An 18492-nucleotide genomic window follows, 5' to 3' on the forward strand; every position below is an offset into this window, starting at 1 on the left:
GAAGCAAATCAGCAGCAGTGCTGGAGGTAGTTTCCCATCCTGAAGTGGCTGGTGAAGCAGCCTCCAAGGAGCGGCGGCTAAAAAGGAGCCTGGGTTGACCCCCGAGAAGATTTGTGCTGCTGGCTGATGGAGAACAGAAGGAAACTTCTGAAGAAAAATTATGGGGATATTGTAAAACCGGCCGTGGTCACATGGACACTTTTTATGGACACTAATCTTAAAATGGCATTGACTGAGTTTAAAAATGAATCTGTGGTTATTTCTTCTAAAGTGGAGAGTCACGGAGAGCTGCTAAAATTGCAGGGAGAGCAACTGGAGAACCAGGCTGAGCAACTGGTAGAGTTGAGAAGTTTGAAAATGTCTTTATTGAAGAACAGATCTTTGGTAGCTGGAAAGTATGGAAAACCAACTGAGGAAGAAGAAGATAAAAATAGGCCTTACCTGATAATTTTCCTTCCATTAGTCACAACATATCAATCCAGAGACTTGTAGGTTATATCCCTCTGCCAGCAGGTGGAGATAGAGAGAACTTCACAGACGTTTGGTATATGTGATCCTGTGCAGCTGTCTTAACCTCACTATCATTGATACAAAAGCAGAAGAAATATGAAATCCAATCAAGATGATCTCACCTGCATCTATAAAGCCTATGCAGGCACCTCAACCACTCGTGCTGGAGGTAGCACATGTAGCGACAAACATGGCTTTCTTTTTTTTGTTAAGAATAAACCAAACAAAGGAACCTGACCTGCAACTATGGAACTGAAACTCTGAGACCCCCTCTCCATAACAGTGAATAAGGGCAGGCCTCTGAATTTATCTGTTGAGACTAATGGAAAGAAAATTATCAGGAAAGGACTAATTTTACCTTCAATAGCATCCCACAGATCAATCCAGAGGCTTGTGAGATGTACCAAAGCAGTCCTCAAAGGGGGGGGGGGGGGGGGGTGAGACAATACAAACCCAATAGCCAGGACAGATGCTTCAAAAGCCGCATCCTGACATGCTGCCACATCTAGTCTGTAATGCTTAGAAAAGGTATGCACCGAAGCCTAAGTGGCTGATTAACATATCTCATCCAAATGAATCAAATGGGACTCGGCGAATGAAGTCGCCTGCGCTCTCACCTGCAATGGAGTGGACCTCCCCATTGTGACATAAGCCAAAGAATTTGCCTCCCATAATCAACACGCCACCATGGCTTTCAAGGTCATATCCCCTGTCTTACTAATCTCCAGGTACTGGAAAAGAAAGCACCGCAAGGCCTGAAATTCGGACGGATAGTCCTCCTGTAAACTGGAAGTGGCTGATTCAAGTGAAAACACGAAAACCACCTTAGGTAAAGCGGAGAAAGGGATCCCTGAAGGACAAAACCTGCAGCTCCAACACGTGCCTGGCTGAGGCAATGGCCACCAAAAAGACCATCTTCAATGTGAGGCCTTTTAAGGACAGCCAGTCCAAGGGCTCAAATGAGGCCTTTGCATCACGCATAATACCAAGTTAAAATTCCAAGTTAGGATGAAGAGAAAACACGGCGGCCGTAGGTGGTTAACACCTGGAGAACACACACTATGTCTGGGTATGTGGCTAGTGAAGCGCTCTGCAGGCGGCCCCAAAAACAGGCCAAAGCAGCCACCTGAACCTTTAAGGAACTTTGATAAAGACTTATCGAGGCCGTCCTGCAAGAAGGCTAGGATGGACGTCACCTGGCCGAAGCCACCGAAATGCCCACCGTGGAACACGGTTCAAAGGTCCGCCAGACCCGTGCTTAGGCTGAAGTGTAGCGTTGCTGTGCCCGCATCATGATGATGACTGTCTGTGTAGCCCTTCCTCTTCAAATGCGCCCTCTCAATAGCCAGGCCGTAAGACCAAAGGGGGAGGGAACCTCCATGGCAATAGGAACCTGCATCAGAAGTCCACGCTGGGCAGACAGGCACAGCGGGTGATCGACCAGCAGGCGGCTCAGGTCCATGTACCATGGGCAACTGGGCCAGTCCGGGGCCACCACAGAATCACCGGACCTGGGTGACTCGCAATGCACCCCACCACAGCCCCCAGTGGGAACACGTAGTGGAGGGACAAGGGCCAGTGCTGAAGAAGTACATCGATCCTGTCCGATCTGAACTTCCTGCCTCTGCTGAAAAAGTGGGGTACATTCGCATTAGTCCTGCGAGCCATAAAATTGGGCACTGGAACTCCCCAGCATGCTGCGATCCGAGCAAATGTTTGTGGCGAGAGCTTCCATTCCCCCGGGTCCAGCGTGATCCAACTGAAGTCTGTCTGCACATTTGAGGACCCCGCAATGTGCGCGCTGCCAAGAGGAGGAACAGATGCTTCTTCACCCAGAGGCAGAGGAGAGATGTCTCCTTCGCTAGAGGAACGCTCTTGGTGTTCACATATGCAATCACCGTTGAACACGGACCGGCCGGCCCTGAAGGAGAAGAACAAACTGTCGAAGCGGCAACCAAATTGTGTGTAGTTCCAGCGTTTGATTGACAGAATGCCTCCAACGGGGACCAAGTTCCCAGGGTTCTCCGCTCAAGTCAATGGGCTCCTCACAGCCGTACAGGCTAGCGTCCTTAATAACCATCACCCATGCTGTGTCACCAGGGGCATACCCTGTTGCAGCTTCTCTGGGAGAAGCCACAGCGCATGGCAAACTGTGCGAGAGTTGACCATGGAAGCCAAACCAGGTTATCCTCCGAAAGAGGAGACCAGAAGGGATAATTGAAGGAGCCACATGTGGATCTTAGCCCACGGAATCACGTCCAATGTGGCAACCATGGAGCTCAAAACTGCACATAGTCCCATGCTTTGGGGGCTGGAACTCGCAGGATGCCCTCTATCTGACTTTGTTGCTGTAGCCTAAGAGCTGCCAGGAGGGACACTGTCTCCTCCCGAGTGTTGAAAATCACCCCAGGTACTCCAGAGATTGCAAGCAAAAAAGGGGGCATTTGGTTAAATTGATCACCCAAGCTGAGGAACCGCAGGTGGTGATTACTGTCCGTTGCCCGCAAACTTTCCTCATAAGACCTGAATCAACCAATCAACCAACCAGATAGGGTGGACTTGTACCCCTCCTTCTGGAGGAAGGCCGCTATGACCACCATGGTCTTGGAGAAGGTTCTGGGTGCCATGGCAAGCCCGAAGAGCATAGCCTGGAACTGAAAAGGTTAACCCAAAACTGCAAAACGGAGGAAACGCTGGTGAGGCCAAATTGGAATGTGGAATGTCTTGAGATCAAGAGCGGTTAAAAACTCCTCCGCTTGAGCAGCCGTGATGATGGAACACAAGGTTTCCATACAAAAATAACGAATCCAAAATGCCTTGTTTATGAACTTGAGGTCAAGAACGGGGTGAACAGACCTACCTTTCTTGGGCAACATAAAGTAAATGGAACAGTAGCCTAGCCCGCACTCTGACAGCAGTACTGGCTGAACTGCCCCCAGACATGCCAACTCGGCGATAGTCTCCAGACTGCCAACACTTTGGCAGCCGCTTTGCAGGGCAACTTCAAATAAATCCGCCAGTGGGTGTGCAAACTCAAGTTTGTAGCTGTCTCAGATGACATCCACGACACGATCGTCTGAAGTAACCCCGGCCCATTCCCCCTGAAAATGGAACAGTCATCCCCCGATGACTGGCAGGGGATGGACCAGGGCCCCATCACTGGGAACCTCTCGCTTTGGGCTGCCCTCGATTAGAACTTCATGGCTTCGTGAATATGGAAGGATTTCAGGGATCCTGACATAATGGAAGGAGCAGATGCATTCTGGACATGGACTCTGGGGAAGAAATATTTAAAACCTCAAACACCTGGATAAGGGCCGGGAGCTCATTCTTTCTAAAGTCATGCTGCCATGGGGTCATCCCCTTCACCGGTGGCAAATCCCCCTTTTCAAGAATATCAGAGGTCACTGGAAGGGAATCCCCGGAAAAGTGGCCATCATAAGTACATAAGTACATAAGTAGTGCCATACTGGGAAAGACCAAAGGTCCATCTAGCCCAGCATCCTGTCACCGACAGTGGCCAATCCAGGTCAAGGGCACCTGGCACACTCCCCAAACGTAAAAACATTCCAGACAAGTTATACCTAAAAATGCAGAATTTTTCCAAGTCCATTTAATAGCGGTCTATGGACTTGTCCTTTAGGAATCTATCTAACCTCTTTTTAAACTCCGTCAAGCTAACCGCCCGTACCACGTTCTCCGGCAACGAATTCCAGAGTCCAATTACACGTTGGGTGAAGAAAAATTTTCTCCGATTCGTTTTAAATTTACCACACTGTAGCTTCAACTCATGCCCTCTAGTCCTAGTATTTTTGGATAGCGTGAACAGTCGCTTCACATCCACCCGATCCATTCCACTCATTATTTTATACACTTCTATCATATCTCCCCTCAGCCGTCTCTTCTCCAAGCTGAAAAGCCCTAGCCTTCTCAGCCTCTCTTCATAGGAAAGTCGTCCCATCCCCACTATCATTTTCGTCGCCCTTCGCTGTACCTTTTCCAATTCTACTATATCTTTTTTGAGATACGGAGACCAGTACTGAACACAATACTCCAGGTGCGGTCGCACCATGGAGCGATACAACGGCATTATAACATCCGCACACCTGGACTCCATACCCTTCCTAATAACACCCAACATTCTATTCGCTTTCCTAGCCGCAGCAGCACACTGAGCAGAAGGTTTCAGCGTATCATCGACGACGACACCCAGATCCCTTTCTTGATCCGTAACTCCTAACGCGGAACCTTGCAAGACGTAGCTATAATTCGGGTTCCTCTTACCCACATGCATCACTTTGCACTTGTCAACATTGAACTTCATCTGCCACTTGCACGCCCATTCTCCCAGTCTCGCAAGGTCCTCCTGTAATCGTTCACATTCCTCCTGCGACTTGACGACCCTGAATAATTTTGTGTCATCGGCGAATTTAATTACCTCACTAGTTATTCCCATCTCTAGGTCATTTATAAATACATTAAAAAGCAACGGACCCAGCACAGACCCCTGCGGGACCCCACTAACTACCCTCCTCCACTGAGAATACTGGCCACGCAATCCTACTCTCTGCTTCCTATCTTTCAACCAGTTCTTAATCCATAATAATACCCTACCTCCGATTCCATGACTCTGCAATTTCTTCAGGAGTCTTTCGTGCGGCACTTTGTCAAACGCCTTCTGAAAATCCAGATATACAATATCAACCGGCTCCCCATTGTCCACATGTTTGCTTACCCCCTCAAAAAAATGCATTAGATTGGTGAGGCAAGACTTCCCTTCACTAAATCCGTGCTGACTTTGTCTCATCAGTCCATGTTTTTGTATATGCTCTGCAATTTTATTCTTAATAATAGCCTCCACCATCTTGCCCGGCACCGACGTCAGACTCACCGGTCTATAATTTCCCGGATCTCCTCTGGAACCCTTCTTAAAAATCGGAATAACATTGGCTACCCTCCAGTCTTCCGGTACTACACTCGATTTTAGGGACAGATTGCATATTTCTAACAGTAGCTCCGCAAGTTCATTTTTTAGTTCTATTAATACTCTGGGATGAATACCATCAGGTCCCGGTGATTTACTACTCTTCAGCTTGCTGAACTGACCCATTACATCCTCCAAGGTTACAGAGAATTTGTTTAGTTTCTCCGACTCCCCCGCTTCAAATATTCTTTCCGGCACCGGTGTCCCCCCCAAATCCTCCTCGGTGAAGACCGAAGCAAAGAATTCATTTAATTTCTCCGCTACGGCTTTGTCCTCCTTGATCGCCCCTTTAACACCATTTTCGTCCAGCGGCCCAACCGACTCTTTGGCCGGTTTCCTGCTTTTAATGTATCTAAAAAATTTTTTACTATGTATTTTTGCTTCCAACGCTAATTTCTTCTCAAAGTCCTTTTTTGCCCTCCTTATCTCCGCTTTGCATTTGGCTTGGCATTCCTTATGATCTATCCTGTTACTTTCAGTTGGTTCTCTTCTCCACTTTCTGAAGGATTGTTTTTTGGCTCTAATGATTTCCTTTATCTTACTGTTTAGCCACGCCGGCTGACGTTTAGTCTTTTTTCCCTTTTTTCTAATACGTGGAATATATTTGTCCTGAACCTCCAGGATGGTGTTTTTAAACAGCATCCACGCCTGATGCAAGTTTTTTACTCTGCGAGCTGCTCCTTTCAGTCTTTTTTTCACCATTTTTCTCATTTTGTCGTAATCACCTTTTCTATAGTTAAACGCTAGCGTACTTGATTTCCTAGTTTCACTTCCTTCAATGCCAATATCAAAACCGATCATATTATGATCACTGTTATCAAGCGGCCCTCGTATCGTTACCCCCTGCACTAGATCATGAGCACCACTAAGGACTAAGTCTAGTATTTTTCCTTCTCTTGTCGGCTCCTGAACTAGCTGTTCCATGAAGCTGTCCTTGATTTCATCAAGAAATCTTATGTCCCTTGCGTGTACAGATGTTACATTAACCCAGTCTATATGCGGGTAGTTGAAATCCCCCATTATTATTGTGTTGCCCAGTTTGTTTGCGTCCCTGATTTCCTTTAACATTTCCGCATCCGTCTGTTCGTCCTGGCCAGGCGGACGGTAGTACACTCCTATCACTATCCTTTTCCCCTTTGCACATGGAATTTCAATCCACAGTGATTCCAAGGAGTGTTTTGTTTCCTGCAGAATTTTCAATCTATTTGATTCAAGGCTCTCGTTAATATACAATGCTACCCCTCCACCAATCCGATTCACCCTATCACTACGATATAATTTGTACCCCGGTATGACAGTGTCCCACTGGTTATCCTCCTTCCACCAGGTCTCAGAGATGCCTATTATATCTAATTTTTCATTTAGTGCAATATATTCCCAACTCCATCCTCTGCATCCAATGGCATGGAGGCTTCATCCAAATCCCGCACAGCCTCAACACGTGGCCGCTTAGGTAATAGTGGCGGAGGAATAGCTAGGGACCCCTGGGAGGATGACAACATAGAAGAGACCTGAGATTCCCCCGTGCGTTTTAACAAAAAGGCTTTGTGCATTTATAAAACAAACTTGGTAAAATAGGGCATTATCCACCCCTGAAACCTCTACCGCTTCCCCCAGCGATCCAGTCTCTATCAGATGGAGTTGGAACTGTGGCTAAGGCCGCATTCGGCAAGAGAGAAAAAATGACGCCCCCCAGGAGCACGCGCTGAAGGCACGGGATTTCTGCCAAAACAGTCTCCGGTGCCTCTGCACTCTCACCCGAAGCTGGTCTCCAAGCTGATGCCGACTTGCCGAGGTCCCTGCGCGACCAGTCGCAAACATGAACTACTGACTCCCCCCAAAGCTGCTCTCCGACTCCCACACTGGGAGCAGCGCTTCTCGGATCGTCATGCGGATTCCACTGAGGGCTGACTAAACCTGACTTCCCTCTTGCTGTTCCCAACCACTGCACAGAACTCCTTCACAGTTTTTCTCTCTCTCAACAGCTGCCACTTGCCTTTTTTTTTTTTTTTTGTAGAGGCAAGAGAGAAAGCTGGAGCCAGGCGTCCAAGGCACAACAGCCCAGAGAGACAGAGGGGGGTCAGTGGGGGGAGGAGAGAGAGGGGCCTAGCAACACTAGGTAAACTCCAACTCAGGAAAACCTCAACCCCAAACCAGGCTCTACTCGACCTGGGGAATGGGACAGGTGTCAGATCAAGTAACAGCTGCACAGGTATGACTCTCCTTCACCTGCTAGAGAGAGAGAATACGGAGGTTAAGGCAGCTGCACAAGACCACATAGAGAGAACTTTAAAGGTTTGGTATATCTCCACCTGCTGGCAGAGGGACATAACCTACAAGTCTATGGATTGATCTGTGGAACACTATGGAATTTGAGATTTCTCAATTTTCCCAGCTTTCTGATTGTTTCCACTATGGAGATGGTGAATAAATACCTTCATGAGGTTTTACAGATACCCTCAGAGTTTCCCACCTCTCATAAGGACTATATATTTAACACTAGGGATGAAGCCTGGAAGTTCTACTCCAGTTTGAGAGAAGAGATATGAACCAAACAATTTGGATTTAATAGCTTTTTTGGAAAGTTCTCTGGGGATTATAACAGCTAGGACAACTCTCTTAGTGACTTTCACTTTGGAACACTAAGGATTTTGTTCTGAAATTGTCGTCATTTTAATGATCAATTTTTAGGTTCTATTATACGTATATTTCCTGATTTGTTGCAGGTGACAGAAGCATAGGAAAGAATTCTTGGCCCTTAGGCCTAGAGTTCTGGCATTAGGTGTCACTTTTATATTGAAATTTCCTGTTAAATGTTGAATTACATATCAGTCAAAAAATGTCTTTTCTTTGAAGCTAAACAATTTAATGATTTTATTAAAGCCAGGAAAGGTATTGGTGTACTAGTGAGCCCTGACATTCCACCATTAGAGTAAAGCGAACTGGCTGCAGGTTTCTGCCTAGATTTTTTTATTTTTTAATCTCTTTATTTCCGCTTGACTCTTTAAATATTGTGGACTAAATATGGATTTAATTTTCCTTTTATTTGGATATTTGAATGTTTTTTTCTGATCTTCAAGTTTATGATATATGTATACTTGATATTCTTGAATAAAAAAAAAAAAATAAAAAAAAAAAAAGAATTCTGGGCAGCATCTGCACCAGGGCTCTGTCGGTGATGTCACCCACATGTGAGAAGACTGTACTGCTTGTCCTTGGAGAAAAGCATGATCACAGTACAATAATCTGTACTCTTCTCTAGCCAGCATATGTCGACTCCAAGTGTGTCCACTTAGCTAGAACTACATAACAGAAATTACCTTACCTTGAGGATGCAAAGACTCTGGCAACAATGATTGAAAGAAGGTGTGCACTTGTGGATTTTGTAGAAAGGCTTGCGGAGGAGATGAAAACAGCTGCCTGAGTACAATAAAGAGTTATATTAAGGGAAAGGGACTTGATATACCGCCTTTCTGTGATTTTTGCAACTACACTCAAAGCAGTTTACATAGAATATACAGGTACTTATTTGTACCTGAGGCAATGTTAAGTGACTTGACCAGAGTCACAAGGAGCTGCCACTAGGCTACTCCTCCACTCCATTAAGACTAAAGGTGTAGAAAAAAGTATGTATATACATATACACGTATATATCTCTATATATACGTGCACACATATATTTTAAGAGACAGACCCTCCTTCCCCCAAGTCTTAACTTTAAACCACTGATATAATAAGATTGTTCTGTCTTTTTCATTCTAATCCAGGATCCTGGCTAGCACTCATCTGTTCTGAAAGAAGACTTCTTTCTAGAAACAAATTGTTGAGTATTACACACTCAAGCTGGGGTATCTTTTTCTTATTTTTTTTTTTTAACACAAACATGCTTATTCACTGTAAGACTTCCCTTTACTAGAATTTCATTAGATGCACTCAGCCTCCATTGGCTACACCTGGCTCCTGAAAGCAGGTAAGACTGCCCTGGCAGCAGTAGCTGCTCCTGTTATCTCAGATTATCACCTTTAAATCACAGCACTCCCTGTATTCTTTCCAGGGCCTGCACCAAGGCCTCTCTCCTCCTTTGGCAAATCAGTACCTATGGACAGGTGTAGACTGGTAATGATAGCTGTAAGCATTCATTATTTATCTTGGGGGGGGGGGGGGTGTCTAGCTGTGGAAGAAGCTACATGGAATGCTCCTATGCAAAGGCAAGCCCAGGGGTATAATGAAAGTGAAAATTTGAGGTAAATTTTGCTTCCTCCCCCTTCTGTTTCATTTGGTCCTTCCCACACTTTGTATTTTTCCTCAATTGTTGGTTAAGGTTACTGATGCACCATGTTTTTTTCTGTTTTGTATGTGGGTAATTTCTTTGATAAAGTTTACTTTTACTTATCAAATTTTCTCGACTTAAATGCAAATAAAAACTTGTAGGCTGAGGTTGTCTTATTTTGGCCTCATTTTTTTTAAAATACAAAACCAGATATAATTCCTTGCAAGTGTGATCATAGGATAGCTACATACAGAAGGGACTATTCCCCCTCAAACTACATATAAAGCAAAAGATAAGTGACAGAACAATTATTAGTGGCTGCACTTTACATTTAACTGAGGCATACATGAGGGGTTTTTAGTTTATTCAGCCACGTCAACTAAATGCAAAGCCTTAAACAAAATTGTGAAATTCTCAGTCAGTGCAACACTAATATTACTAGACGCATCTCTAATAGTCATTACCGTACGATGGGCTCCAGATCCGAGTGACACTGTTCTTCCCTCTTCTGGGATCCCTGGTTTAGTGCTCTAAGAATGGTCTTGTCAAATGCTTCAGATGAAAGCTCCTTTGGAAGCTAGTCAAAAAATAGAGACAAATGCTAAGAACTTGTATGCAGACACCACTCCAGCATGTGACAACTGAAATGAATTTTCCTCTGTCTGAAAGTGTGTAACAAAAAGCTAACATAACCAGGAGTGCTTTTCTACTCTTCCAAAATTCACTGCTCTTTAAACACATGCCATCTCATTTCCTTAGTTCTCTCAAAACCAGATTCCTTGCTGCTATTCAAAATACATTTCTAAGCACTGACTGTGTTCTCTTTGCTGATGGACAAACTCAGATTCAAGAAACTCTGTTGATGGAATGTTTGTACTTGCTGTATTTTTCTTATGTCCTCCTTTGTCAACACACTTCTCCACGAGCCTACCTTGTGGAACCTATCGGTTTTAGCAAGGCAGAGAACCATGTGGCTCCTTAACAACCTGGCAGCACTCCTTTACATTTCTTTCCCTCCTACCATATATTTGTAGAAAATCCACAGATAAGCACACCTGCTGTGGCAGCAGCCTTCTCAACACAATGCTAATATCACTAGAAGCAGACAGAGCACAATTGTCTAATGGAGGTCACGCAGTATCACATCAATGAGAAGCATTTACATTTTTCCTGACATGCCTCCATATTCTCATCATAGGATCCATGTATGCCCTGCATTTTAGCAAATGGGGGTTGAAGAAGCCCCTTTAAGCAACATTCAGGCCCAACACTTACTTTTAAGAGGAATTCCAGCAGCTCCTGGTGCGTCTTGGTCACAGACGTTACTGAAAGATCAGACCAGGTTACCTGCAGAGAGACAGAGAGAAATTTAAAATTTTTTTTTTTAAATAAGGTTATTTGCCCTTAGAATAAAATCTTTAGTTAATAATGCAATAAATATTTGCCCTTTTATAAAGTATTCATACAATTTGGAGGCTGAAAACTTGATACTTCTCTCCTTTTTTCCAGCTATGTACATATTTACTCCTGACTGCATTTAACCACACATTTGTTTATTTATTTGGATTTTGCTCACATCTTTTTCAGCAATAGCTCAAGGTGGGTTACATTCAGATACACTGGGTATTTCCCTGTCCCGGAAGGGCTCACAATCTAATTTTGTACCCAAGGTAAGTGACCTGCCCAAGATCACAAACAGCAGAGCAGTGGGATTTGAACCGGGGACCTCTGGATGTCAAGACTTGTGCTCTAAACACTAGGCGGCTACTCCACTCCAAATATGCAAGTAGATCCTACATTTACATTAAATACATCAGTTGATATGCAGGACCCATGTTTGCTGTAAAACTCCCAAAGCGACAGCATTAGCTCTCTGCACATCACCCCCAATTTCTGCTCCTTTACTACGAAACATACATAACCATAATTTATTTTATTTTTGTTACATTTGTACCCCGCGCTTTCCCACTCATGGCAGGCTCAATGTGGCAGGCATGGATGGTTAAGTGACTTGCCCAGAGTCACAAGGAGCTGCCTGTGCCGGGAATCGAACTCAGTTCCTCAGGACCAAAGTCCACCACCCTAACCACTAGGCCACTCCTCCACCATATAGAGGTTGATAAAGGGGACACCACCAGAGTTGGTAAAAAGTTTAAAAATACCTATTTCTGATGTGCAACGACAGTGGAAATACATATATGCTGAAGCAACAGGATGGTGGAATTGTTATTTAATTTTCTTTCCTTTGGCCCTGCTGCAGCATTCTGAACAAGTGGGATCACAGGTGTTCAGTGACTCGGATATTTGGGGAGACTACAATGGGGAATGGCTGGGCAAGTTAAAATCCCTGGAGGAAGGTGACAGCAGTAAATGGACAATGGGTCCCTTTTGAAAACAGAAGGGAACAACCCCTTCACTGTGTCACTTTGGTGCAACTAGCAGCCTCTCAACTCCTGATCCCCAGAGTACCATAACTAATGATGGCAATATGCACACTGAATACACTCCAGAAATTATGTGCCAAAAGGTAGAGAGAAAAATGTACCAAAATAATACAACATATTAAACAGAATATTTGCAGTATTCTGAAAATACATACAGGTACTTTAACACTTGGCTCCCAGTCAGTCTAGAGCCCCTCCAGTCCAGCACCATCTTGTTGGCCACATGAACAGCGAGATTCAACATCACTAACAGAAACCCTGTGGTGTCAAATATGTTAGCATGAAGTTTATTGAGTTACCAAACGTGTTTGGAATACGTGCTTATTTGTATTGGCAGTATCCTAAAGGTTAGAGAGGAGCATGCTCAAGATCATGGGAAGCCAGAGTTCAAATACCACTGTTGTATGGACAGGTCACTTCACTCTCCAGTGCCCCAGGTACAGCCAGTCAGCCCCCAGAAACAGAATATACATATGTACCTAAATGTAACTGACCTTGAGCTACTACTGAGAAAGGCACGAGCTAAATCCAAATCCATATTGTGAAGCAATACAAAACCCTAAAAAGTCACTCAAGACCTACTAGACAATTCTACCATAACATAATAGCACTAACTTCAGAATTTACATAAGGAGCAGTCTAATGGTTAGTGCAGCGGGCAGATTCTGCAGAACTAGGTTTAATTCCCACTGCAGCTCCTTGTGACCCTGGGCAAATCACTTAACTCTCCATTGCCCCAGGTACAAAAAGTTAGATCTTGAGCCCACTAGGGACAGAAAAAAAAATACCTTTAAACCTGTGGCGCTCCCTTCACTTCTCTGTTAACTAGGGATCCTATGAATTCATCAGAAGTTTTCTTGAACTCTGTTACTATTTGTCTTTCAATACTTTCCCTGGGAGATGGATGAATGCACTCACTACCCATTCTGCTAATATTTTCTAACCTTGCCTCTGGGTCTAATCCCTCATAGTTTCACACAGTATATACTTGTTGGAATATATACTTTTCCCTGAAAGACATTTGCTGCTTGGGTTTCATTTACACCTTCAGTTTTTGGAGAAGGCTTACTACAAGCTAAGGTAATTTTCTGGTTTTTTTATATCTGTCCAATATTTGCAGTCTATGTGGATGGGCAGACCAGACAGGCCCGTATGGTCTTTATCTGTAGCTATTTTATTATGATTTTATGTACTTTAATGTGCCTCAGCCCCCTTTAGGAAGGATTTATGTAACACACATATTAGGGCTCAACAAAACCCAGGTGCCAGCCTGCTAGGGTGCCTAAAAATTGTACCCTGAGTTTTGAGAATTAATGCCCGTGAAAGATTCATTTATTTGGTGGTGCTGTCAAACAAATAGTGGTTTTCATTAGTCCCCCATCACAATTCAGCTCTCTAAGCTTGAGCCACATGGTAAGGAAACTTCAAGGTAATCTCACAGTTTCAAGTTTCACAAGACTTAAAACTGCAAGGCCACTGTGAAGTTCCTACACTGCACAGCTTATATTTACAGGGAGCCTAACTGTGGTGGGGAGCTAGGAAAACCACCATTTCTACACAAGCTGCAGAAAGTAAGGTGGGAGAATAGGTAGCAGGCTCCCAAGCCCCATTAATATTATGGGAGTGAGGGCTATGTGAGAGAGCAAGAGGAAATGGATGGATGGGGGTATATAAGAGACTAAGACTAGTGGGAACTCAGGCCATTTTGATATATGAAGCTGGTTACTGTTTATGGATAAATGACAGAAGTATACATGTCTGCAGATCTTAAGTCCTGGTGTTCCTTATAATCCTGGAAAGTCAGGAACTGAAGGAGGTCACCAGGAGCCAGGGCTGCTATGACAATGGTGTTACCTAAAGGCCTCTGCACATGAAATCTGGAGGATTTCTTCCCTTAAGTTCCCTCACTTCAGGAAACTGAATAGGCCAGGGTGAGGAGGAAATACATTTCATGTACTGTACACACAATTACTAGACACTGCCAAGTAATGCACCTGGAAGCACTCCATATTCCTTTGATAGCCATAAATGTCAAACTTAATACTTTGTTCTCAGGCTTGGCACAAAAAGAAAGCTGAAAACTGGCACTATCACCCACCACCAAACACAAGACAATACTTAGCAGAAGTTGGAATATCAGCAATAACCATCTTTTAATTAGGCTACCCATCCCTACTCAGACACTGTTTTGCCCATGGCCTGTCTATTGACAAACCGAATACTTCTGTGGGTCCAGACTAAAAAAAAAAATAATTTTTTGTGCTCACTGTACAACTAAGTTATGGCCAAAGACTCACCAGATGTAAAAATAGACTGGTCATGCAACTTACTTTGAAAGTGTATTCCAAATTTTTCTCAGCTCTCTTCCTCTGCATCCCCTTCAGTGTTATCTTCTCAATGTATACCCCTGAAAAAACAGACATGTCATTCCATAGGACAGAGACAAGAGAAGCCTTATCTAGCCTGTACCCTAAAACAGGTTAGCTCTCTGCACTGTACTTATCAAATTACTTTCCTCCTAACATCACAGGTGTTACCCTACTCTGCAATTTTCTGGGGAAAATCAGCAAAGCTCATTTATTTAAAACTGCCTATCCCAATCTCTAAGTGTCCATTTGTTGTCATACTCTTCAGATCCAACACTGGGTAGGGGAGAGGCATACAGAGCCTGGGGGACCCCCATCACCAACACTGACTCTCCATACACTCTGGTACAATCCTTTTCCATCTGTTCATTCCCTCTCTCCTGCCCCCCCCCCCCCCCAGGTGCTTTCTGGCTCCACACCACATCTTATAGCTGACAAGAACAGCAACAGCACATCTGACACATACTTGCCTCCTTCTCTGTCAGCTCCAACCCATCTTAATATATGGCTGTTCCTATGAGACAAATTGGCAGAGGAGATGGTAGAAGTTGCAAGACATGCTCCTCTCTTTCTGCTGGCGAAAGGGAAAGGAATAAATAATCTTACATAGGGGTGGAGTAGGATTGATGTGCAGGGCCCAATATCCCTGTCCAACTTCTCCCCCTCCTCCACTAGGCATGGCCCTGATATTCTCAGTGCTTTACTGTACTGCTATACTGATATTTGTTTAAAAATATTGCGAGATGCCCTGTTTAGAGACCCATATAAAGCAAAACTATATATAGGAATGATTCAGCTTTTCAAAACCCCATTCAAACACATTATGTGAAGACAGATTTAAATATGAAGCTCCTGCTGTTTGGGGGGGGGGGAGGGGGGAAGAGGAGGAAAAAAAAAAAAAAAAAACCTAAAGGAATTCAGCTGGTGGTTACAGACAAATCAGAATTCTACTGGGTTTTTTTTCATGTCATTTGATTTTACCTTTTAAACTGCTCCTGAAAATGACAGCTTGGACTCATACTGCTGGGATTAGCTGTAAATTAAATGGGCATTGTTGTGCTGTTTGACATTAGAACTCCTCCCCTCACCCCACAGTCCCTTCTGTGACAAGCACAACACAGATGCATGGAAAGCAGAATTCTGTTAACCCCCGAGATTCCCCCTTGTAAACTGCTGAAGATTAAGGCTTCCATAGCCCAGATACCATGAGAAAGGGAGCACCACTGCTGTGTGTTTCTGGCCCGTACAGACCTGGTCAGTGGACAGAAGGCTAAGGCCCAGCGATAGGGAAAGATGCTGGAAAAAGGAGTGGCTGGACCTGAGGGAAGATGCTGAAGGGAAGGGGAAGCAAAACAGCAACCACAAAAAAAAACAAACCTGTACACCCCCCCCCCTCCCTCTCCCCCATATTTTTTTTCCAGAGTAAATTGTTCAGCAAAACCAAAACATTAGAACTAGGAAAATGATTTTCCATGTGTTTTCACCTCTGCCAGTAACTGGCAGACACATCAGTTCCAGTGGAATCAGTCAAGGTGTCAACAAAGCTGAAATGCTTCAAAGGTCTGCATAGCTAAAATATGGTGCTGAAAATAGAGAGGAGGGGGGGGGGGGGGGGGGGAAACTTTAGTGGATGGTTTTCAAAAGCTTTTTTTCCCTAGTAAACCGGCCCAGCTGAAAACAGTTCTTCTCTACCCATTTACGATTAGATGGGTACAGACATTTCAGTGGATGATGTTAAGTTTGGTGTGGAAAGAAAAGAGCATGTGTATCATTTGCTTTCACATACACACATACTATTTTATCCCTGATCCACTGCCTGTAGAAACCACGCAAACAAAGTACAGTCCATTTGGCATTCACTATGTCACTTACAGTGGGGGAAATAAGTATTTGATCCCTTGCTGATTTTGTAAGTTTGCCCACTGACAAAGACATGAGCAGCCCATAATTGAAGGGTAGGTTATTGGTAACAGTGAGAGATAGCACATCACAAATTAAATCCGGAAAATCACATTGTGGAAAGTATATGAATTTATTTGCATTCTGCAGAGGGAAATAAGTATTTGATCCCCCACCAACCAGTAAGAGATCTGGCCCCTACAGACCAGGTAGATGCTCCAAATCAACTCGTTACCTGCATGACAGACAGCTGTCGGCAATGGTCACCTGTATGAAAGACACCTGTCCACAGACTCAGTGAATCAGTCAGACTCTAACCTCTACAAAATGGCCAAGAGCAAGGAGCTGTCTAAGGATGTCAGGGACAAGATCATACACCTGCACAAGGCTGGAATGGGCTACAAAACCATCAGTAAGACGCTGGGCGAGAAGGAGACAACTGTTGGTGCCATAGTAAGAAAATGGAAGAAGTACAAAATGACTGTCAATCGACAAAGATCTGGGGCTCCACGCAAAATCTCACCTCGTGGGGTATCCTTGATCATGAGGAAGGTTAGAAATCAGCCTACAACTACAAGGGGGGAACTTGTCAATGATCTCAAGGCAGCTGGGACCACTGTCACCACGAAAACCATTGGTAACACATTACGACATAACGGATTGCAATCCTGCAGTGCCCGCAAGGTCCCCCTGCTCCGGAAGGCACATGTGACGGCCCGTCTGAAGTTTGCCAGTGAACACCTGGATGATGCCGAGAGTGATTGGGAGAAGGTGCTGTGGTCAGATGAGACAAAAATTGAGCTCTTTGGCATGAACTCAACTCGCCGTGTTTGGAGGAAAAGAAATGCTGCCTATGACCCAAAGAACACCGTCCCCACTGTCAAGCATGGAGGTGGAAATGTTATGTTTTGGGGGTGTTTCTCTGCTAAGGGCACAGGACTACTTCACCGCATCAATGGGAGAATGGATGGGGCCATGTACCGTACAATTCTGAGTGACAACCTCCTTCCCTCCGCCAGGGCCTTAAAAATGGGTCGTGGCTGGGTCTTCCAGCACGACAATGACCCAAAACATACAGCCAAGGCAACAAAGGAGTGGCTCAGGAAGAAGCACATTAGGGTCATGGAGTGGCCTAGCCAGTCACCAGACCTTAATCCCATTGAAAACTTATGGAGGGAGCTGAAGCTGCGAGTTGCCAAGCGACAGCCCAGAACTCTTAATGATTTAGAGATGATCTGCAAAGAGGAGTGGACCAAAATTCCTCCTGACATGTGTGCAAACCTCATCATCAACTACAGAAGACGTCTGACCGCTGTGCTTGCCAACAAGGGTTTTGCCACCAAGTATTAGGTCTTGTTTGCCAGAGGGATTAAATACTTATTTCCCTCTGCAGAATGCAAATAAATTCATATACTTTCCACAATGTGATTTTCCGGATTTAATTTGTGATGTGCTATCTCTCACTGTTACCAATAACCTACCCTTCAATTATGGGCTGCTCATGTCTTTGTCAGTGGGCAAACTTACAAAATCAGCAAGGGATCAAATACTTATTTCCCCCACTGTATCTGCAGAGGTGCAAATAATTGAAGCCATTTGCAGTACTGTGTCTGCATATTCACAGACATGCGCCTTTCACTTTTGCATTTTTTGACATTTGCTTCTGGAAACTGCCACCAAGCATCCTAGAGCAGCCAAGAGGGATACGGATAGCTTTTAATCTTTGCCTCCAAAATCTATAGCTACTTGCAATGTGGAATAAGACAACTATTTGCATCTGAAAGATACAGAGGCACAGTGAGAAAAAGGGACTTGCCCCAGAGATCACAGTGAGAAAAAGGGACTCGTCCTAGGGATCACAGTGAGTCTGTGACAGTCCCAGGACTTTTCACTAAATACAGTACAGTTTGCTTCTGGAAATAGCCACCAGGCATCCTAGAGCAGCCAAGAGGGATAATCGTTGCCTCCAAAAACTATTTGCAAAATGGAACGTATTTAATCTGATGACCAGATTTAAGA

The 18492-nt window shown here is 44.4% G+C and overlaps 1 protein-coding gene across 3 annotated transcripts in view; it reads right to left on the bottom strand.

Annotated features, from left to right (window-relative positions):
* Window positions 1-18492, bottom strand: part of ZCCHC2 (zinc finger CCHC-type containing 2) — a 266990-nt gene that overhangs the window by 184130 nt on the left and 64368 nt on the right. For all 3 annotated transcript variants that reach the window (XM_030207585.1, XM_030207595.1, XM_030207577.1), the window contains exons 3-6: window positions 14539-14615; window positions 11040-11111; window positions 10229-10341; window positions 8820-8914 (exon numbers count right to left, since the gene is read on the bottom strand). In XM_030207585.1, coding sequence (XP_030063445.1) covers window positions 8820-8914; window positions 10229-10341; window positions 11040-11111; window positions 14539-14615 — 357 coding nt within the window. The remainder of the gene's footprint in view (window positions 1-8819; window positions 8915-10228; window positions 10342-11039; window positions 11112-14538; window positions 14616-18492) is intronic.

This window comes from Microcaecilia unicolor, chromosome 1, assembly GCF_901765095.1.
Source record: "Microcaecilia unicolor chromosome 1, aMicUni1.1, whole genome shotgun sequence".
Taxonomy (NCBI): domain Eukaryota; kingdom Metazoa; phylum Chordata; class Amphibia; order Gymnophiona; family Siphonopidae; genus Microcaecilia; species Microcaecilia unicolor.